Source organism: Cariama cristata, unplaced genomic scaffold (assembly GCF_000690535.1).
Source record: "Cariama cristata isolate BGI_N322 unplaced genomic scaffold, ASM69053v1 scaffold34614, whole genome shotgun sequence".
Classification (NCBI taxonomy): Eukaryota; Metazoa; Chordata; class Aves; order Cariamiformes; family Cariamidae; genus Cariama; species Cariama cristata.
Genome location: NW_009611839.1, coordinates 4,585 through 4,801, shown reverse-complemented (window position 1 = coordinate 4,801; position 217 = coordinate 4,585). Strand labels below are relative to the sequence as shown.

General features: G+C 65.4%; 1 protein-coding gene across 1 annotated transcript in view; it reads left to right on the top strand.

Moving 5' to 3' along the window:
• Positions 1-76: 76 nt before the first annotated feature.
• The window catches only part of LOC104160303 (nascent polypeptide-associated complex subunit alpha), a gene marked incomplete at its 5' end in the record, with an annotated part of 3,613 nt that continues 3,472 nt past the window's right edge, over positions 77-217 (top strand). The window contains one exon of the mRNA XM_009698397.1: positions 77-199. Within this exon, the coding sequence (XP_009696699.1) occupies positions 77-199 (123 nt within the window). The remainder of the gene's footprint in view (positions 200-217) is intronic.

Sequence of the window (217 nt, the reverse complement as noted above, 5' to 3'; positions counted from 1 at the left end):
AAACCCCCCTCGAAGGCCTCAGCCCCTGTCAGCGCTGACGACGACGACGACGACCTGCCGCCTCTGATCCCCCCAGAGCTGCCCGCTGCCGAGCTGCCGGTGCAGCCCATCCTGGTGGACCTCTCTCCCCGAGCAGCTGTGGCCTCCCCTGAGGCCCCTGTTCCTCCAGCTAAGCAGCCTGTGCTGAAGAATGACAAGGGTATTTGCCGCCTTGGTT